An 18107-nucleotide genomic window follows, 5' to 3' on the forward strand; every position below is an offset into this window, starting at 1 on the left:
GCACTGTTAGACATGGATAGACAAACTAAATTAATGAGAAGTCTTCTGTTAGAGCTAGAGAAGCATCATATATGAGTACTTTGTCAGTGAATTAAACACTCTATTGAGAGAAGAGAAGGCAAGTGTCCTCCATGACATTTGCAATTACTTTAACAGTTTTCATTTCCAAGGCAATTTTAGTATTTTCCTATCTTGTTCTACCATTTCTACAGAAAGAGAACCACTCAGTTTTACTTGGCTTATGACTAATCATCCCCTAGAACTAACATTGAAAGTATGTTTTGGTCAATTGCGTCTAAGAAATTTGAATGAGTATATAACTTGTTGTATGCTGGCAATGTTCTACGAGCATGGTAGTCATATAATTATGGTTTGTTCGTATGATGGGCCAGTAACCTTTAGGGATTTATAATTGTATAAGTTGTTTTCTTAGATTTCGTCGCATGTGCATAAAGATTGGTGCCTTGTTTCAGACTTATCAGAGCTCCAATGAGGATCCAATGAAGAATATATATATATATATATCGGATAAATGATTAGTGCAAACCCAGAAAAATAAAAATGCAAGAGAAGAAACAGTAGAGATAAAGAATTGAAGAATAATTTCTTTGTTGGTTGGAGAAGTGTTTGTTTTTTTTCCTAATGGGATCATTACATATTGTTCCATATCTGAAGAGTTTTAAGTAAGAAAGAAAATTAAGGTTGGCATTCATGGATTAGAGAGGAAGAAACCGAAGAGAGAAGAGAAGTGATGGAGGAGTGACCAAGTAGAAATCAAGAAAAGAGTGGAGAGAGAAGTTGCAATCCCATTTCTGCTTGGAGTCCCACATCGACTGCAAGAATAAACTTCAGGTGTTTAATCCTTTATAAATATCTTCAAACTCAATCATCTTATGTGCAGACTTAAAGTCCAACCTATATGGGCTTGAAAAGTTCCACTTGGATTAGTTATGAAACTCCTAAGTTGGGCTTTCTTAATAAAAGTTTAGTTGAGATTTTTACGAAATGTCTAGTTTTGGCATTTAAATCTCTTAAATATTTTTTATCAGTTAAGGGTGATTACAATACTTTGGAATCGGAATCTTTCGAAAATTTCCGAATCTTTTCGGAATCGGAATCGGAATTGGAATTCTATTTTGAGTTCCGAAAGGTTTTGGATTGGAATCGGAATGGCTGTTTCCGATTCGATCCGGCCGAAAAACAGCTCTAGTGCAGCTACTGGAAATGAATCTCAGCATTTGTCTAACTATAAATTAATTATTAATTTCAGATTTTTTTTAAAAGTATACAAAAAATTTAGCTATTTAAAAATAATAATAATAAAAAAGAAAGAACGAGTATACAAGAAATTGGCCACAAAACAGCCCGAACATGTTAAAATCAAACAACTAAACAGTTTGAGTGGTTGAGTTTGATTTTACACTAAAATATTGTAATTTTTTGGATTGAATCGAACCAAATTTCAACTAACTACACTTGGATCGTTTCAATTTGTCCTCTTTCCACAAAACGTCCCGGGGTTTGCGAAGCTATCAGATTGCGTCCTTTTTGTTTTTTGTTTTTTTTTGTTGTTCGTGGTCCTCAAGATTAACATGCGTGCTCGCAAGAGTGGAGGGTAAGAGGTGGCGGTGGGTCGGGATGGGGAGAGGAGATAGGAGAGAGGAGAGAAGTTGCAGTTTTTATTATTATACAGTTTTCAATTTCTAAAAATTTATGTTTTATTTAATCCACGTGGCGTCGTATCATTGGATATGTGAGGCCCGCATGTGCGCCACATCATCAATCTAACAGATTTTTTGGACAGAACCTGACGGTAAGGACTACTTGATTGAAGGATTTCAAACTCAAATAATATTATATCCAAAAAAACTCAAATAATATTATATAAAAAAAAAACTCAAATATTATATTTTTGAACTGACATTATGTATTACTGCGAATCTTATGGAATGATGGTTGAAGGATTGACATTGCACCTTATACAGAGTGATTATAGAATACTAAGATAGTAAGTACGACCACGTGGTACATCTATATGATGTCAAATTTCACTGCAACGTTTTAAACATGAGGTTCTAAATTGCAATTGGTGTCAAACTTGAGGGACTAAATGAAATATACCATTTTTTTTATGTTGTGCTGATTTTCCCACTCCCTTTTTTGTCCTCTTACCCTCTGTTTTATTTTTTAAAAATAATTTTTACTATAACATGCAATTTCCAATAAGAAAGTGTAAGTTGACAAAAGAGGAGTGAGAACATACAATTTTCAACAAAAAGAGTGTAAGTGAACAAAAGAGAAGTGAGAAAATCAGCTCCATTTTTTCTGAGGTAGAGACCATGTATAGTCACTTTCACTTAACACCTTGTTTGCAACGGAGTGATAGTAACAGATTTTGTATTGAATTTTGGGTCATGTGTAAATAATAAATTTTTACATGTAAATGTAATAAAAAGATAGAAGACTTTGTATACATGTCATGTTTACATTATTTGTTAGATGTCGCTAATTATACTCCTTATTTTTAAGTTAACACGCGCTATACTCCTTGAAAAAAGGAATTGAAATTCATTTCTCCATGAATTTTCACTGCAGCTTTCGGATTTGGAAGTGTGGTTTCAACGGCCCAAAGACATTGTGCGGAAATTGTTGTCCGGAGACTTAGACCTTGGCATAGCAGGTTTTGATACCGTCAGTGAGTATGGGCAGGTAACCATCACCTATGTATCTTATTCATTCAATTTATTGGTTTTAGGGTGTGCATTTGTATATGTAATTGGGATTTAGGGTGCACAATTGTAAATGTAGTTGGGTTCTATTCAGCACTATAAAATTCTGCATGAAAAATTGATTTCCACCTCAGTATCATCAAATCTTTAAAAACTAATGATGTCGTCTTCCATGCTAGCTGTGTATCTTGGATATTGGAATGCATAACCCAGAATGTATTTACTTAGGCCATCCCCAATGATTGAGGCTCTAAATATGGTGGATAGAGCCCCATTTAGAGCTCCGATGGAATATTACGGGCTCTAAAAGTATCTTTCTCACAATGGGGGCTCTATATTTGGGGCTCTATAAGTATTATTATTTTTATGTAATCTATTCTACACATTCATTTTTGTTGTTGTTAACTTATTTTATTTTAATGTATGTTTATGTTATATTAGTTTTTTTTACAAGCATTTCTACAAAAAAAAAAATCAAAATTTGGAAAAGATTAAAAAGACAAAATTTGAAAGTAAACACAATAAAATATAAAGTCCTAATGTTTCAAATTTGTACTTTAAAAAAGGAAGCATATTTAAATCTAGAAACATAGAACAATTGAAGTATGTCCATGAAAGAAAAAAGAAATTGAAAGGAAAGAAGGGAAAAAAAAGAAGAAGAATGAAACAGTAAACGTGAGGGGAAAAAAAGGACTGTTGCAACAGAAAACGTAATTTTTAATGTTTTTCAGTATGTAGGGCCCGCTAGTTTTTCATGCTTTTGCAGGTTCAGTTTTTAAAAATGTGGGGCCCGCTGGGGCTCTAAGGCTCTATACAAGTCCATAGGATTTAGGATTATCTCCGGCCAATTTTAAGATAGGCTTTTTATCACAAATGGTCCTTCACGTTTACGAAATTATCACGAATGGTCCTTGAGGTTTTTTTGTGACACTAATAGTCCTTAACGTTTGGACTTTTTATCACAAATGGTCCCTGCCGTTATAAATTCCGTTAAGTGTGACGTGGAAGATAAGTGGAGTCCACATGTCCAATCATATTGTGACATGTGGATAAAAAAATAATTAAATAATTTTTTAATGAAAATTCTTTTTTTTTTTTCTGCAACTTTTCATCCCCCTTCCTTACTCAGTCTCTCTCCCCCTCTGCCCACACTCTCCATCTCTTCTCCCTTTGCTTTTTTTCTTTCCCACTGCCACCTGCAAGAAAAAGTTGCTCTCCAATCCCAACTGCCAACCACCATTGTTCTCTCTTCTCTTTCTCCCCACCACCCCAACTCCGATCCACCTCACCCCTAAATATATATCTCTCTCTTCCTCTCACAAGAACAATCCCTACCCCACTATCCCTAGCCATTTACCCCATTCCAGCCAAGCTTTGCCCATTCAGGGGTCACCTCACTTCTTTGTCTCCATCTCTCCCCTTTGGCCATGCCCCTCTTTCCCACCTCTCCGTTGCTGGGTCCTTCCCTCCCCGACAACCCCCATCCTTTTTTTTCAAGATTTTTTCCGTTCTCTAATGTTTTATTTTAATTTATTTTTGTCTGATAAGTTTTTAAAATTGACCAATATGTTAAAAATGGAAAACTTAGCTTTTTGCATTTAACCCTCAGCCATTTTTACATTTAAGCTTTTAAAAATATATATATAATTATTTTTCCATTTTTAATTATTTAATTATTTTTTATCCACATGTCACAATGTGATTGGACATGTGGGCTCCACTTATCTTCCACATCACACTTAACAGAATTTATAACGGCAGGGACCATTTGTGATAAAAAGCCCAAACGTTAAGGACTATTAGTGTCACAAAAAAACCTCAAGGACCATTCGTGATAATTTCGTAAACGTAGAGGACTATTTGTGATAAAAAGCCTTTAAGATATAGAGCCTAAAATTTCTTCCATTGGGGATGCCTTTTTGCACTTGGGCTCTATATTTATGAGCCTCAAGGAGGTTGAGCCCAATTTAAGGCCCCATTGGGGATGGCCTTAGAAGTTCAAATTTATAGATATGAAGTTGGCCCTTTGTTTAAAACAGATGAAAAAAATAAAAATTTCTTAGTATGTACTCCTTTTTTTTGTTTTTTTTTTGTTTTGTGTGTGTGTGGAATTTGTTTAGAAGTTTTCATAACTTGCTATCATTATTTTTTTGTAATCTTCGGGCCAAATAATGGAGAAAGCTATATAATTCACACCAACAGTCATGAGTCATCCCATGTGCTGTTACTGTGTGCAAAAACGTTGATATTTGTGATTTTAGTAATCGTTCAATCATGATCTCTCAATTTCTTGATACTTACCTCAGACCAATCATAGTTTGCTTTTTTTGCCTTTGGTTTTTCCATGATACCTCTGCCAAAAGGTATGAATCAATATTCAGTTGAAACATTTTAAAATGACTGATAAACAGATTATCACAGTTTTTCCTTAGTAATTTGTGTATGTTTAAAAATTACCTGCAGTCATGTCGTCCTTCTCTTGAAGAAATATTTTCTATTTCCTTTGCTTGTTATCCAAAATGACTATGAAGAAGTACATTGATATTTAAAACTTATCATCATTTGGATTACTTGCCAAAGAGAAAAGAAGGAAAGCCTCCACCAACTAGAGTAGGCTTTCCCCCTTGTTTTAATCCCTTGACGTCAGACCTGTGAATGTAGTTGACCAACCAGGAAATAAGTCAGAGCCAGAAGCAGATGGAAATGTGAATGCACTTGCAGAGTAACAACTCATAAAGCAATAGGCTATGTCTTCTTTTTCATCGCTTCTGAGACCTTTGGATAGTCCAGCATAGTTACTTGACCAGTAAAGCAGTGTATTCTTTTGGAAGACCTCTGTTATATATTTTTGTTGATACAAGGGATACTGGGGGAGAGATAGACCTCAAGTGCAAGTGTAAATGTTCTTAACAACTGAGCTACAATCCCCTTGCACTATGTTTTATTTAAGAATTGAGCGTTAGATAAAACTTTGGAAGCAGGCCATCTCATAGAATCTGCCCTTTTATTTTTTAAATATAAGTTCTTTGTCCTCTTTTGCACTCTTTCATTCTGCATATTGTGTCAGAAAAATTACTTCATGTTGTTCTTCTATTAAAGATATTTTCATTGTTTATTTTTTTTTCTTATCCAAAATGAATATGAAGAATTGCATTGATAATTAAAGCTCATTACTCGTATTACTTGTTCAAAGAGAACGGAACACTAATCATCTAAAGTTCTATTTTAGGGGAATGAAGATCTTATCATTGTTCATGATGCTCTTGATTATGGGGACTGCCGCTTATCCCTTGCAGTGAGTTACTTTCTTATTACCCAAATAGCCAACTCCAGTTATCTCACTCATATTTCCTTTAATAGCTTTCAAATATCCGTTGTTTTTTCAGATTCCAAAATATGGGATTTTTGAGAATATAAATTCACTGAAGGATTTAGCACAAATGCCTCAATGGACTGAAGAGAAACCTCTGCAAGTTGCTACTGGCTTCACCTATGTACGCAATGTGTTTAAGATTTTTTTCACTGTATTATTCATCACTTTCCATTTTGGGAATAAGTTTCTTTTGTTATCTTATTGGAAATAAGGGTTCTGTTTGGTTTTAATTTCTCTTTTCTCTTCTGCTGCAGCTGGGTCCGAAATTGATGAAAGAAAATGAACCATGTGAGCTTTTCAACTGTCGATGGAGCACTCGAGGCAGCTCCCACGGTAAGAATATGCTTTGTCAGAGTAAAAGTTGGTGGGGTTGCTTGAACTTATGAGGAGCACTGCCTGCTGTCTGAATGTAGTTGCATTGCTCTCAGCATAATATAAAGCATGATGCATATTTCCCAGTATATGTATCTGTTTGGATGTGGCCGAAAAGAGGGAAACAGTATCATGATTAACGATATCTTCAATTTATTGTTTCCTGATTCCTTTCGAGGAGAAACATAGGCTATTGGTTTTTATCGTCTAGTTTTCGTTTCAAAGTATTTTGTTTCAAATAATTCTATGTATCAATATGTAACCTATAAGTCGTCTCATTCAACGTTATACTAGTCCAGAACTCTGCTGGATTCTAGCTGCTGCAGTTAATATTATGATATTTCTTGAAGAGACTGAATCCATGCTTAAGTTCTAGATGACCATACATTCAAATGACTCTTTTGTTACCTAGTTGTTTCATGGGGATGGTCTTCAATCTTTGTTCAATCTAGTTTGATGTGGTGTTGTTGACCTTGGCATTTGAAGCTAGGTTTTTTTTTTTATAATACTTATCAATAAAAGTAGAAAATAATTAATTGCCACCTGTCTCTCTTTTGAATTTAGATGGGGATAGCTGATGCAATTTTGGACCTTGTGAGTAGTAGGACCACACTGAAAGAAATCAACTTGAAAGAGATTGAGGGGGGAGTTGTGTTGTGAAGCCAGGTAAGGTTCTTGCTTTATGGCTCATCTTACCTAGCATGTGATCTTGTAGGTTTAAGCATGCTACTTAGAAGGAGCTTGTTCAACTGCCTGGTCTTTCGATATCTTGTCTTATGCTTGTAATTAGATTTTCTTTAGGCAGTTCTTGTTGCAAGCAAGAGATCGTTGATCTAAAGGAAAAGTGCACTGGACATGACACATGAGATTCTTGAAAGATTGGAGGCGCATCTAAGGGCTGAGGGTCAGTTCACGGTGCGTATCTGAAAACCTATTTTTGTACCTTCAGGATTTTTTCCCATAATTTTTAAATTTTCTTTTCATGCATGCATAACAGGTAACTGCAAATATGAGAGGAAGTAGTGCAGAGGAAGTGGCTGAGCGTGTCTTGAGCCAGCCATCATTATCAGGTTTGCAGGTGAGGTTTGAAATGAAGCATCACTCTCTAACCATGAACGTTAAGTTCAAGTCGCAGTATACACTAATAACTGGTCTTCTATGGTGATATACTGACCCTTTTTTCACTTTGATGAGTTTCTAAATAATCTAAATGGTAACACATGCAGGGACCCACCATAAGTCCAGTTTTTAGCAAACGTGATGGGCAAATTGCTTCTGATTACTATGCCATAGTCATGTGCGTACCCAAAAAGGCGCTCTACAGGTCTGCCATGATAATATATTATAAGCATTGTTCAATGTTATGTAAAATGCTATGAGAGTGCTTGTTCTGTTGACCAGCACCCTCACATTCATGCAGCGAAATTCTTCTGGCTTGTGTATTTATCTTTACAGTATATAAAAGAAACAATTAAATAATAAGTCAGAGGATGGCAGTTGGATTGTTCAATCAGAGGTTTAGTTTCGTCATTATTATTTTTTAAATATTGTGGGGACTAGGAAAATATTTTGAATTGGCTAGGAGCTTCTCTAGTTTGTTTATTTTGTGCACAACAAAATGCTCTTGTTTGGTTGGTTAATTGACAGACATGACATGCCACCAGGATATATAAGCAGCCAACTCTGCCCTTTGTTTGTTTCACAATGACAAAGGAACATTGGTTTGAACTGGTTTCTAGTTTTCAGTTGGTCATTTTTTAAATATGCTGGAACAATGGTTCTAAATTAGAACTGGTTTAAACCTTGGATGGCAAGGGAGCTTATGAATACATATAGCCCTAGTTGGAAAAAACTATAAACTTGGAGTTAACCAAGTGAGTTTGGTCAGTACTGACAAATTAATACTTGGAAAGGGTCGCTCAATTCTCCTAGAATCTAGGTAGAATACACCAATCTCACGAGATGTATATTCTAAAGAATGTAACCTCCATATGGCGTTTGTTGCAAAATAAATGCAATTTCCGTCAAACCCTTGGATATTACTAGCTGGATGCAGGGACACGCATTCAGCATCAGAGCAAAAGAATAGTTGGTTGTCCCCCAAACATTGTACCCTGTCAAAGTTGCCATTCTCTTGGTCAAGCTTGTATACTCTAAACTCACTTGTCCTCAAATATGGTTTAAGGCCAGATGCATCTTCAGAAGCAATATCGGTGTGGTGAAATTCATCATTATTAACTTCTTCATCTTGATCATCGTTATTGTTATCTTCCTCCTCTTCCTCATCACCCTCATCCTCATTATCAGTCTCTTCCTCATCATCAATCTCTTCCTCGTCCTCGTCCTCATCATCCTCATCATCAGTCCCTTCCTCATCATCAATCTCTTCCTCGTCCTCGTCCTCATCCTCATCATCAGTCCCTTCCTCCTCATTCTCGTCCTCCTCCTCGAAATCACCATCCCTTCTTGAAAAGCAATCTTGTATTTGATGGATCACGAAGACTTCATTATTTGTTGCTGATTGTAACAAATGATAGGTGTACATTCCTTTCAACACGATCTGGTAGCCATCACGATACTCAATGCTTGTATTTAAATCCCTTCTGCTTTCTATTTTGTCATAGACCAATTTAATTTTCACTGTATCATCTCCAAAGTTTAAGCTGTGAGACGCAACAACGATGCCATTCTTACCGGAAGAAGAAACCAAGGCGTATAGCATACCGGAAGAAGAAAACAATATTGTAGTAAGATGTTCGTTTTCATCTAATACATGGAAGACACTCCATGTTTTGTCTCCAGGTCTGCATAAACCCAACGTCAACTCATCAAAAACTGCTGCAACAATACAGTTCTTTGATTTAACATCCGACGTAGATAACGCGAATAAAGTACAGAAAAGCAAGGCACCGCCACGTTTCGACTTGTTTGTGTTTACAAACTTATGGAAAGATGGAATTGTTCTCAAAGATGGAAGTTGGTGTTGGTCTCTTGAAATTGGGTTTACGAGATACAGTTTGGAGTTCAATACTTTTTCTTTGATCGTAACCAACCATCCTTTAGAACAACCACAAACCCGCCCTCCTCGAACCGGCTTAGTGTTCGGTTCATTTTTACACATGATTTTTCATGTTATTCACCCACTATTTTGAGTTAGTTCTTGACATTTTATAGCTTTTTACTTCCTTTTTGTGTTTTCTTAGATTTTACCTTGGTTGGGATGAAAATGAGCTAAAAGTGCATTATTAGTTATAAATTCTGTTTTTGTTCATTTTCGTAGGTCAACTTCTTGGCCTGGGATCAACATGCTCTGGTGCTCGGATGAGGTCGTGATCTTCATGAGATTTGTTCCAATGGATGTTAACTACAACATATCCAAATTTGAGCTCCATTGGACAAGTATTACCTATCCAACCAATCCAGCATGTTACCACAGCTCTGGAAATCCGGATTTGGCCAGCTTTTACCTCCTTTGTGTCATCTTAATTTCTTGTTACCATAACTCTTGGTAACAAGAAGTTACCTTAGCTTTGAGATATTTTCTGAAGCAATTGGCATCTTATTGAGGACAAAGCTTCATCATGGCAAGGGGACAATGGGCTAAGGCTTTATCAAAGGTGGTAGTTTAATATTAAAAGGTAAAAGCTGGAAAGGAGGAGAGAGGGAAGGAGAGGAATTGCAATCTGAAGTTGGGGGAGCCTTTTGAACGTGGGAAAGGAAGTCATTGAAGAGATTACACAGAGGAGAGCAGATTTTGGAGAGCTTGGAGCTTGGAGAAGGCCAAGGTGCAGCCAAGCTAAGTGGAGAAGAAAGCTTCCACCATTGATGACCTTGAAGCTTTCATCACTTTCTCAAAATCTGTAAACTCTTTCTAATTTTATTTTGAGTTTGTATTTGGAATGAGTATGAGCAACTAAACTCCATAGCTAGGGCTTAGGTTGAAGCCCTAAACATGATTACCTTATTGTTTTGATGCTTGAGTGTATGAATTTCTAGATATTGTTGATGAATTCCAATTCACCAAATTAATCTATCCTTGATGTGTGTTTTTCCTTGGTTGGCCATCTTTGAAAGCATGCTTCTTGAGATTGTTGGGTTTATGTGTATCTTCATGTTATCCTAAGCAATAAATGGATGAAGTAAGAATCATCCATGTGAATTGGTTTCTTGAATACCTAATGTAAACACCATGCTATTAGGGTTCTTGTGATGTTCATATTCTCTTTGAACTTAATGGGTTTTTCTTGTAATTGAATCAAAGTACTAAGCACACCTAGATTCGATTATAGGGAAGGCACAAGTATTGTAGCACTCGTACTGCACTTTACGTACATTAGAGAGAATTAATGCGTCTTGAGCCACTCGTACTGGTCTTGATTGCGAACATCTTCATCAACACGTTTAGAGTTCATCACTTGAGTATTCATGAACATTGGTAGAATTGTTTAGGGTGGATTCCGAAACCCTAGTGTTTGTTACATCTTGATTCCACTCTTTGATAATTCATCTCTGCCTTTCTTATTCAATTTTAAAGTCCATTTACTTTCATGCAATAGAAATAGGTCACTTCAAACAAATCAAACCCCCCCCCCCCCCCCCAAATGTGTGTGTGAGTTGCGTGTTTGACACGTTATGTGTCTTTGTTACTAAATTTTATCTATTTCCGTAATTGTTTTGGACTTTTGGTCCGCGTTGTGTTCTTGCATTTTCTGTGCTGAATCCAACCGTATAAAGAACGTGAATTTTGGACGTACGGTTGGAAAGTTATAGGCAAAACATTGGACAGAGGTCGAAACTGAAAAACAGAGAATTCGACTCTGCCCAAAAACGACCGGTCGCTTTTACCTGACGACCGGTCGCTTTTCACGTCAAAACAGAGAATTTCGACTCTGCCCAAAAATGACCGGTCGCTTTTACCTGACGACCGGTCGCTTTTCACGTCAAAATTTGAGTTTCGACTCTGCCCAAAAACGACCGGTCGCTTTTACCTAACGACAGGTCGCCAGACCAAAAACGACCGGTCGCTCTTACCTCACGACCGGTCGCTGGTCACTGTTCACAGCACATTTCCTTTTTTTTTGTGTTTTGTTTGTTTCTTTTACATTTCTTTACTTTCTTTTTAGTTTTAAATTTGCATTTTTTGCATTGTGGTGTGTTAGTTGAGTGTTCTCTTTGTACTCGAATTAGAACTTATAGGCAACCGACAAGTTCTTCGTGGGATCGACCCCGTACTTACATAATCTATACTTCAATAGATTCGTGCACTTGCGGGTATTTTTAATTGGTTGTTTGCACATTAAATTGTGTCCTTTTAGGAATGCAACACTTAGGTAGCCTCAATGTGTGAAACTTGCCATCTGAGACACTGGAAAAACTCAAGTACTTATTGGAGGCCTGAGGGAGCAGTAACCAAGGTAGTTGTGGAGCATTAGAAAAGTCTCTTCGCATAGCAAGAGAGTTCCAAGACTTGCAGATGATTGTTAAGCGTATACGCTCTCTTAAATTCAAGTGCTTTAAAATAATCTCCATGATATCGTCAGGCAGTGTCTGCCACCCAATATTATTGCAGCAACTGGTCCTTTGGCTTCTGTACTCTTTGTTTTGCTCTCTCTTGCCTCCTTTTTTGCATTGAGCTTGCTTTCCTTTGAAGCAACAGAACAGACTCTCACTCTTCATCTCTCTCGGGTTAATTTGTTTATGAAATTGAAAATCTCAACCAATAATAATATATATATAGTCAAGTCAATAATAGGAGATTGATGGGGAGATGAAGTCTACTTCGTATTGTATTTAAATGAAAACAGCATCTTTGCAAATAAGCAGGAATCCATTCAGAAATATAATTGTGATAAAATAAAAATATAATTAGACAAATCGCAATCCATTCAGAAATCTAATTGTAACAAAACAGAAATAGACGTGCAGAGTGTTTCTAGAAAACACTAAACTGACGAAGTGATAATCATGCTTATATTTCTCACATCTGTTTACAAGATATATTCGCCCTCGTCTACGTGGAAGACTCTAAAGAGAGTCTGAAATTGAAGAGAAAGCTTCGTTGTTGTGAACAATATATATGAATATGACGTTTCCGAATACATATATATCACTGTAAAAATTGAACATATTTGAAAATGGAACTGTTCCACAATAATGAGGGCAATGAATAAATACATTTTGACACACGACACTGGCTTGCGCCATTCTCTAGCATGAATATAACAAAATCCTCCATTTACCACGACAGCTTTCATCCTTTGTTACAACTTATATATATGCTTTGCCATCTCACGTACGCTTGTCAACTTTGCCTTCTTTTACATACAATCTCATGCATTGGATATCATTTGCTTTTGTACACAATCTCTTCGTCATCAACATCAAATGCTGGATTGCAAAGGCATCTGAAGAGCCTGCCAATACCCTGCCAGGGAAGAAGGCAAAGGAACACATCAGCTACATTAACCGGTTAGCTTGATTCTGTATATTTCATTAGGTGTATAGAATCTTATAACATGCCTGAGTGAGAAAAGGAGTTCTATATGAAAGTGGTCGTGGTGAATCCTCTTCAGAACTGCTATAGGAACTGCTTCCATCGTCGTCTGTGTCAGCAGAACTTTTCCTTCTTGAAGTTCCACCATTTCGTGTCTGCTTTTCCTCCTAAAACCAGAAAAATTTGTATTTAGTGTCTGCAGGTCATCACTTAAAAAGATTTGTTTTCATGCTTTGATTCTCCTTTTGTTTAAGCAGTTACCAAAGCACAAAAATAAGAGGGAGGAATGTAAATGGGACTGAATGATGTGTGAAAATCGTCATCCAAAATTAATAAGGAAATACTAAAATGGGCATGCAGAACCTTTGCATTCAAGTTTATACTCAAGATGAAGAATGCGCCAAAATGCAATAAACAAGAAATGTTCCTCTACAAGATTTTGCATAAATCGTGACTGCACACCTGAAATATCCTTCCAAGGTGTTTGAGCGCCAGAGCACGAGCTTTAAGTTCATCTTTTCTAACATTATTTTCCCGTAGAACCTGAAACCAAATTTTGGAATCATGAGAAGGATCTCAAGCAAAACCAGTTTCATGAAAAAGAAAGGTTTTCTGTTGATTGTAAGAAGTCACTAACCATTTGACAAACATGCATGAGAGTTACTTCAATGTCCACCACATTCAATTTCCACAATGAGTTCAAAAGTGTGTCTTTGTTTAAGCGTATATGTGATTCGACATCATTTTCAGGGCCACTTCCATCCATTTTAAATTGCCGACGGATTTCTTCTTGAAGTTGGAGCAACTGAAAAGCACCTGAATTCATTTTTTTCCAGATATAATTAGGTGAAAAGAGGAATTAAATTTCCCTGTAGAAAACAAGACATTAACACTGAATGAGGGGCAGAGTCCTGGATGATTATATGCAAACCTTTTGCAGCAGTCATCTGTGACTTCCAGAAATGTCCCTTATTCCGTACCCACTCAGCCAAAAATGGTACTCCTAGGAATATGGTTTTCTTTCCAAGCTCTTGTGCTGCTTGTCTTGAATATACATAGCCAATAGTGTGTAGCATTTCAATTCCAAAGGCTGCAATTGAGAAAGAGCAGAAAGTTTAGCGTGCACAAGTGTCAAGTAGTGACAGGCTAATGCATCATTAATTTTTTCATGAAAATTACGAAGTCCACGCTACTACATATTGTCACAATTACATAAATTTGTGAAGCCAAAGAACAGGTGGGGTGTCATATGAGCAAATACAAGTCAATAATTTATGCCTACAAGAATCAAAGTCTGTTGTATTTGACAAAGCATACAAAATTTTAAGTCCTATCAGTTTCAGTAACTCATCCCTTTGTTGTCATAAAAATTAGGTTCGATATATGATTATTAGGAGCTAGAAGCTGTTATTAAAGTTCCTAGCACAACTATCTCCTCAAGGATTTATTGATGTTCTCTGATATTTGACATTAGAGTGGCGTCATGAAGAATAAATAAGATACAGTTTCTTTTTAATTTCTCAGTTAAAACTTTACCAGTATATCTACTTAAACTCAAGCACTAAAATTGCTAACATATATCAGGCAGAACAGCTCAAACATAATCAAAGTAAATGAAGCTGCAACATCAACTACTATGAAGTGCATTATTTTAAAAACGTCATGTGAAGATATATCGATAATCTTTAAGTACATCTTATACATTATGCTGATATCAAGCATGAAGCAGATTACAGAGTACTCAAAGGAAAAGACAGGGAGAATTTCAAGAAATTCCCTGTACTATATGTGCCCTATTTTTTATAGATTTTAAATCTTTGGTAATTCCTGAAGATAATTGAAGTTGTAAACCATGAGGAATCTTTCAATTCAGGTGGTATAAATCTTTTGAGCTATGAGTATGGTCACAGCATTTGAAGTGATACAAAGTTCTTGTGCAAATTTTAAAACACTTAGACTTTCTATTTGCAACATTTGTCCCATGGGTTCATTACTGGTTACTGAAATCATAAACAGGCCAGATGCAAATTAGTTGACCTGCATCAGAAAGTCGTCTAGCTTCAGATTCAGCATGCTGTAAGAATCCCTCTTTGTCACCTTGAACATATTGATTAAGAAAATCTTTGAGTGATTTTGCTAGCTTTTCTTCTCTTTCTTTCTGGACAGCCTGCAAAAATAAATCCATACTATGGATGCTGTTATAGGTTAAAGGAAATGAACCAAGTGGATAAAAATTTGAGGAAACGATGATATCAAGTTAAAGTCACACCTAGGTAATCTCAATGGTTACATTGAATAGAAGTAGACATTGAGACATGAAAATCTGAAAAGCAGCAAATGTGCTCTAGCAGACAACCACAATACCCAAAAGATTGTCTGAAATATACTTATTATTTAAAACATAAGAGAAATGGTCAAATAGTGGTAGAACCAGACTGAGTCTCCTTATGGGAGCAGAAGTTCTGCAACCCTTCCGCCCCGAGTAATTTTATGAGTATGTATTGTGAGCCTGTGACTGCAGAAGCCAGACCTTTATATTCCATTTTATTCACAAACACGATCACAATGAACAGCATGCCTCGCTAAAGAGAAAGATACTGGTATTTAATTTAATGAGTTCTGGAATTTACTTGCCTTCAATTTATCATGCACTTTCTCAGGGCTGTCACCTTCACCAGCTAATTGAGAAGAGGCCATTGATGCTACAGCTAGATGTCCTATGTAGTCCTCAAATAATTCACTTCCGAAAAGAAAAGCAAAGACAGCTGTGGGGTCAAGCATGGTTTCCCTTCAAAGAAAAACACTGACTTATTAGGATATCAGGAAAAAAATATTCTAAGAACAAGATTAATGCACAACTTAAATTCATAACGATATAACAACAAAACTATCAACTTGCGTTGCACATAGACAAATCAAATAGGGTAGAGAAAGTTTCCAAACAACAAAGTCTTTCACAACTATGGATTTTTTTTCCCTACAAGGGCTTTAGAATTTTACATTATGCAAAGGTAAGTTGGTCCAGTAGAATGTCAGAAATCAAATTCATGAAATGAAGCCAAAATTTATGTCAAGAATGTGTTTAGATGGCTAATGGCAAGACAGAAGGATTGGGAGCAGTATAATTTATCTGCAGTTATATCATAATTCATTTTCTTTATATGAGAAAGATCTCAAGTAACAAAAGCTGTAATAGGATGACCTAGATATCTGCGTGTATGTGCGTGCGCATACGAGCATAAGCAAATGTCAAATATAAGTATTTGTACCTAGATATGCAATACTTTCCATTTCGATCATATGCATCTCTTTGCACTGGATCACTCAAAACTTGATAAGCTTCACCTAGTGCCTGGTAACAAGAAGATTTTTTTATTAAACCTCAAGGTAAGAGAACAAACACACATCCTATGTCTTCATGAAAACTAATATGCAGCAACCCATTTCCAGAGATTAAAAAACAAAATGACAGAGCAAGGCTCCATTTGATTCATAAGAGGACTGAAACTTTCTTTACCTCGAAAAGCGATAAACAAACGATAAAAAGAAGGATTAGAATTAGTGGACTTGCCTGAAATCTTTCAGCAGCTAGAGGATCGTTTGGATTTTTGTCCGGATGAACTTGCCTTGCCTGCACCAATATTAGCCTTTCCATATCAGATACTTGAATTTCAAACACAGAAAAGTTTACTAGTATATAGAAAAGTTCAGAATACAGAGGTGCATTAGTTCACCAAGATTTGAACAAAATAAATCATAAACCCCTGCATGATAGTAAGAAATATGGTAAAGATGACGGTATGAGTAATCAAAGAACACTAGGCGATTCAGGTCCCTTAACAATTTAACAATTAAATATTCATACTTTTCTGAAACTCAATCAAATTCCCATTCTACAATTCTCAATCTTTAATGTTTCCAATTGGACCCAAAAAAACAAAACAAAAGGTAACCAGTCAATCAGGATCTACCACCAAGATATGTTTATTATATTTCAATTTATTCATTCTTGTATGTGATCCTACCAATGCACCAAAAAACAACTGAGAAAGAGAATGATGATCAGCACTTGAAATTATACAAATAAAAATAAAAAACCAAATTCAAAACTAGTAATAAATGTACAACATTATCAAAGTTATCAAATTAAGAAAATTAGATATCAAAGAATGAACCTTAATATAATAAGCCTTGCGAATTTCTTCCTCAGAAGCTGAGGGACTGACGCTGAGGACATCATAGAACTCAGTTTCCTTCACCATTCTTGCTTAATTAGTTGCTTTTGCCTGAAGAATCTCCCAGAGCTCAGCTGAATGTGAAAATTAAGCTCACAAAAAGAAGAGAGAGAGAGATTGGTGTGGACTGAGTGAGTTGCAGACTTGCCTTTCCAGTTCCACAGAGGAATAAACAAAGGCTAGAAAACTACTTTTTCGCGGGAGCACAACAGTTCTCCTTTTTTTAAGTGTCCCCATGGTGGCGCTTATTATGATGGGGGATTGGCATCTGCATACTTTTTCTATTATATCATATGGCTTTTTACTTGAAGTAGTCCCGAACTTAGACCCGATTTGTATTTTGATCCTTGATTTTGTAAAATATTTTTGTTCTGAACTTCACTTACGTTAGCAGTGTTGATCCTTTTTTACCCCTAAATGTAACATAAAATTCAACAAATCTGACTGCACGATCAACACTGCTAATGAAAATGGAATTTCAAGACTACAAAAAATCATTTTGCGAATTGGAGGACCAAAATACAAATTATGTCTAAGTTCACGAACTTGAAGTGACATTATTTTCGACTGCTTTTCAATTTTTAAGTTCCAGAAATGTCACTGTCTCACTGGGGTGGGTTCTTTGCTGTTGTGGGCCTCTTTTTCTACTGTGGGTCCGTGTGTGAGGCCAGGTTCTGCTTTGGTCCGGGCTTTTTCACATGGGCCCAAATAGTGTTTTTATTTAAGTTTAGGACCCACTTACTTTTCCCTGTGCCTCTATAATCTAATTCCCCATGAAGGGGAGATTCTATCATATCCTCTTAACAATTTGATATACTCTATCTGCTTCTTTTATTTTTAAATCACTCATAATTGAAGTGTTTACTATGAATTCAAGGATTCTCTTTTGTTTTTGTATTATATTG

At 36.1% G+C, this 18107-nt stretch overlaps 2 protein-coding genes and 1 pseudogene across 3 annotated transcripts; 1 reads left to right on the forward strand and 2 right to left on the reverse strand.

Annotated features, from left to right (window-relative positions):
- Positions 1-337: 337 nt before the first annotated feature.
- LOC110760870 (ATP phosphoribosyltransferase 2, chloroplastic-like) lies at positions 338-7984 on the forward strand (annotated as a pseudogene). The gene is made up of 9 exons (XR_015826248.1): positions 338-370; positions 2596-2709; positions 5959-6024; positions 6116-6223; positions 6357-6435; positions 7039-7140; positions 7276-7389; positions 7472-7552; positions 7701-7984. The product of XR_015826248.1 is annotated as an ATP phosphoribosyltransferase 2, chloroplastic-like (transcript).
- A 342-nt stretch (positions 7985-8326) lies between these two features.
- Positions 8327-12150, reverse strand: LOC110760869 (uncharacterized). Its single transcript, XM_088245346.1, has 2 exons — positions 11829-12150; positions 8327-9555 (listed from the first exon to the last, which is right to left on the reverse strand). The coding sequence occupies exons 1-2, from the start codon at positions 12148-12150 to the stop codon at positions 8327-8329; spliced, it is 1551 nt and encodes a 516-aa protein (XP_088101472.1).
- A 154-nt stretch (positions 12151-12304) lies between these two features.
- Positions 12305-17466, reverse strand: LOC110760871 (DNAJ heat shock N-terminal domain-containing protein). The gene is made up of 10 exons (XM_021963218.2): positions 17143-17466; positions 16539-16598; positions 16237-16319; positions 15602-15755; positions 15005-15134; positions 13899-14057; positions 13605-13783; positions 13430-13510; positions 12994-13134; positions 12305-12898 (listed from the first exon to the last, which is right to left on the reverse strand). The coding sequence occupies exons 1-10, from the start codon at positions 17227-17229 to the stop codon at positions 12818-12820; spliced, it is 1155 nt and encodes a 384-aa protein (XP_021818910.1). The 5' UTR covers positions 17230-17466; the 3' UTR covers positions 12305-12817.
- Positions 17467-18107: the final 641 nt, after the last annotated feature.

The sequence above is a fragment of the Prunus avium genome, chromosome 8 (genome assembly GCF_965620075.1).
Source record: "Prunus avium chromosome 8, drPruAviu1.hap1.1, whole genome shotgun sequence".
Lineage (NCBI taxonomy): Eukaryota > Viridiplantae > Streptophyta > Magnoliopsida > Rosales > Rosaceae > Prunus > Prunus avium.

Bases quoted from the DNA above. Each gene is read 5' to 3' on its own strand.
- LOC110760871 (XM_021963218.2), bottom strand. From the start codon at position 17,229: ATGGTGAAGGAAACTGAGTTCTATGATGTCCTCAGCGTCAGTCCCTCA. The intron at 16,599-17,142 runs GTTCATTCTTTG...ATATTGGTGCAG, and splicing joins GCAAGGCTTATTATATTAAG to GCAAGGCAAGTTCATCCGGA. The intron at 15,756-16,236 runs GTACAAATACTT...TTTTCTTTGAAG, and splicing joins GGAAAGTATTGCATATCTAG to GGAAACCATGCTTGACCCCA.
- LOC110760869 (XM_088245346.1), bottom strand. From the start codon at position 12,150: ATGAAGAGTGAGAGTCTGTTCTGTTGCTTCAAAGGAAAGCAAGCTCAA. The intron at 9,556-11,828 runs GCAAGTTTCACA...CGGTTCGAGGAG, and splicing joins TTTTTCCAGTGTCTCAGATG to GGCGGGTTTGTGGTTGTTCT.